At 37.0% G+C, this 3,065-nt stretch overlaps 1 protein-coding gene across 1 annotated transcript in view; it reads left to right on the top strand.

The window, feature by feature from the left end:
- The first annotated feature begins 1,740 nt into the window (after window positions 1–1,740).
- rnf103 (ring finger protein 103) overlaps window positions 1,741–3,065 on the top strand; it is a 6,915-nt gene continuing 5,590 nt past the window's right edge. Inside the window, exons 1-2 of the mRNA XM_039653649.2 lie at window positions 1,741–2,297; window positions 2,385–2,527. Of these exons, the coding sequence (XP_039509583.2) occupies window positions 2,072–2,297; window positions 2,385–2,527 (369 nt within the window). The 5' untranslated portion in view covers window positions 1,741–2,071. The remainder of the gene's footprint in view (window positions 2,298–2,384; window positions 2,528–3,065) is intronic.

Below are 3,065 nucleotides of genomic sequence, written 5' to 3'. Positions count from 1 at the left end.
GACGCGTCACGCCCTCTTCCACGCTCGCGCGACCGCTCCCTCCTCACACAAAAACAACTAGTGTTTGCGCTTAGCTTCTTCAAATAAAGTAGAGGACAGTTTACACTAGAGATTAGGGGCGAATATTATTTCTCACAAACTCGTGAGTGAACTATCAAAACTGACTGATAACAGGACAAAATGTGGACTTTTATTTTGACACTCGTTTTTGACTTTAGAATCTTGCAAAAAAATAGGAATAAAAATAGTTCGGTCTCTCTAAAAAATTGTCATTGATGTTAAACGTTATTATTTGCTTGGGTAAATATCATATGCATAAAAGCAAGTGGAACAATAGTAAACCCTCTTTAACTTGTTTTAAAAATGAATTTTTATTTAGCATCCATTAAATACTTATCCAAAGATAATCAGTCCCTCTGTAAACTGTATAAAACATGTATGAGTCATGTTTTTTTTTTGTCTGAATTTTTTTTTCCTTGCAATTTGTAACCCCCTTAAATGTTTGAATTCTGCTTTTGATTATTGTACTAATTATGCAATTTTTTTTGTTTTGTTTTTTTGTTTTGTTCTATGAACCTATGTAGGCAAAGGCGTATATGCACTGATATACGATTGGTTTATTTTTGTCTGCATAGTATTGTTCCCTATTTGAGTTTGTAAAACGATAGTGTTTCAATAATATATATATATATATATATATATATATATATATATATATATATATATATATATGAACCAAGAATGAACAATACTTATTCAGCATTTATTCATCTTAGTATATTCATTTCAACATTCACTAATACGTTATTAAAACAAAGGTTGTATTTATTAACATTAGTTAATATGCACTGTGAACTAACATGAACAAACAATTAACAGCTGTATTTTTACTAAATAACATTAACAAACATTAATACATACTTTACCAAATGTATAGCTCATTGTTAGTTCATGTTAATTAGTGCATCTAATAATGTTAACTAATGAACCTTTTTGTAAAGTGTTAAACCCATATTTTAAACAATTATATTTAGCGTGTACTAAAAATAATAGAAATCGAATGGAATTAAAATGAATTATTCTGATAAAATACAAATTCGTAAATAATAATAATTAAGTCGAGCCATTTGTGTAAACAGATATAACCATCACGGCCCGAGCTAAAAATAAAGGTGCGGATAAACAGATAAAGTGATGAACCGATGAGGTGAGAACGCAGAGGGCTTTTATTTTGTTAGCCTACATGTTTTTATTGACGCTCAAGAACACACAAAAATGAAACTTTCATGACACGACTTTTTAACGTAAAAAATATTCAATAGTCAAACATGTAACAGAAGCCTAGGCCTACATGTTATAAAAATAAAATACATGTCAGGGAAATGAAACATGGTTGTATGTATCTCTTTCAATGAACAATAACAACAACAACAAAAACATATCCTGGATTTGCGTACTTCAAAATAAATAATTACTCTAAAAAAAGGAAAGAAAAAAAGATGAAGAGAAGCACAAAAATACGGTTAGATAATATTAAATAACAAGTCGTCATAATGCATCAAATATTTTTAACTCATTTAGTTATTTATAAGTTTAAGGGATGAACTAAAAGAGTTAAATTCAGCAAGAAAAGGAGGAAAGTGTAAAGCAGACTAAAGCCATTTTTGCTTTTGAATGAAGCATTTCGCATTTTAGCTCGTCTTGCACCGGAAGTGACGTCCCTCGCGTCAGTTTGTTATGCGCACCAGCTGACCATCAGCTAGAGCCTCCAGCCAGCTCTGCTGTGCTCACATACGCATTACCATTCCCCCGAATCACGAACACAACATCGTTATCGCAGTATGAGGAGTACATCGTGTCGGGACAGTGAGTGTGTGTGTGAATGAAGACCGCGGAGGGTTCGGTCCGTCGCGCGCAGCATCGAGCCACGAAACCCAGGCCTGCTCCAGTGTTTACATAATTATATCATACGATCATGGAAGCGATTCCCTGCTTCGGAAGTACTTTGCTGGATGTTAGTCTCGCTGGAGACATATAAGCGCGTCGTGATAGCGTACTGCCAACGAGAAACATGTGGTGGAAGCTGTTCTTTTTGCTCCTGTATTTCTTCATGCTGTTCATCCTGGCTCGTTTCTTCGAAGCCGTCGTCTGGTACGAGACTGGGATCTTCGCCACACAGCTGGTGGACCCAGTGACGCTGAGCTTCCGGAGGCTGAAGACCATCCTGGAGTGCCGGGGTCTGGGTTACTCGGGCCTGGCGGAGAAGAGGGATGTGCGGGAGCTGGTGGAGAACTCGGGTGAGTGTGTGTGTTGTGTTTGAGTCACACACACGCGTGTTCTGTGATGTGTGGACTGATTTTTTACCCGTGTTTTTGCTCCTGAAGGTGAGCTGATGCAAGGCGAGCTGTATTCTGCTATCAAGAACGAGGAACAGCAGACTGGGTCTGACTCCAGCACATCTTTCAGCGGAGAAATGCACTTCTATGAGTTGGTGGAGGACACTAAAGATGGCATCTGGCTAGTTCAGGTGGGTAGTACTGATCTAATCGTGGGAAACTTTCATTTACAGGAATATCTGCCATTCAGTGTGAGGGGAAGTTACTTTCCTTTTTTACCATGTTTACCTCTATAACTGTGCAGTCATTTGCTGAAGTGTTATTGAGATTATGCCAGAGCTTCCTTGGTCGCTGTCTAGCATTGTTTGTGAAAGAAAAACTCCCACTAAAGATGGCACCTGGTTAGTATTGATCTGCAGAGTCCCTGACGATATTCAGTGACTTTACGTTAACCATTCAGTAAATCCTGTTCGAGCCTTAAAGGGATAGTTCACTTTGAAATTAATGTTTGGTATGTTTTAGCTTACCCCAAGGGCATCCAAGATGTAGGTGTCTTTCTTTGTTTCCACAGTTGTTTCAATTTTGACATTTTTAGGTCAAACTGTTCTTGTCTGTCAGTCATATAATGGAGGTCTATGGTTAATTGCAATTCATAAACATTTGCCATGATTTTACTTCCATATTCATACAACAAATTATTCTGAGAGACATAAAAGTTTTGTGAAAATG

Source organism: Pimephales promelas, chromosome 9 (assembly GCF_988280905.1).
Source record: "Pimephales promelas chromosome 9, fPimPro1.hap1.1, whole genome shotgun sequence".
Taxonomy (NCBI): domain Eukaryota; kingdom Metazoa; phylum Chordata; class Actinopteri; order Cypriniformes; family Leuciscidae; genus Pimephales; species Pimephales promelas.
This window is presented reverse-complemented; position numbering and strand designations above follow the sequence as displayed.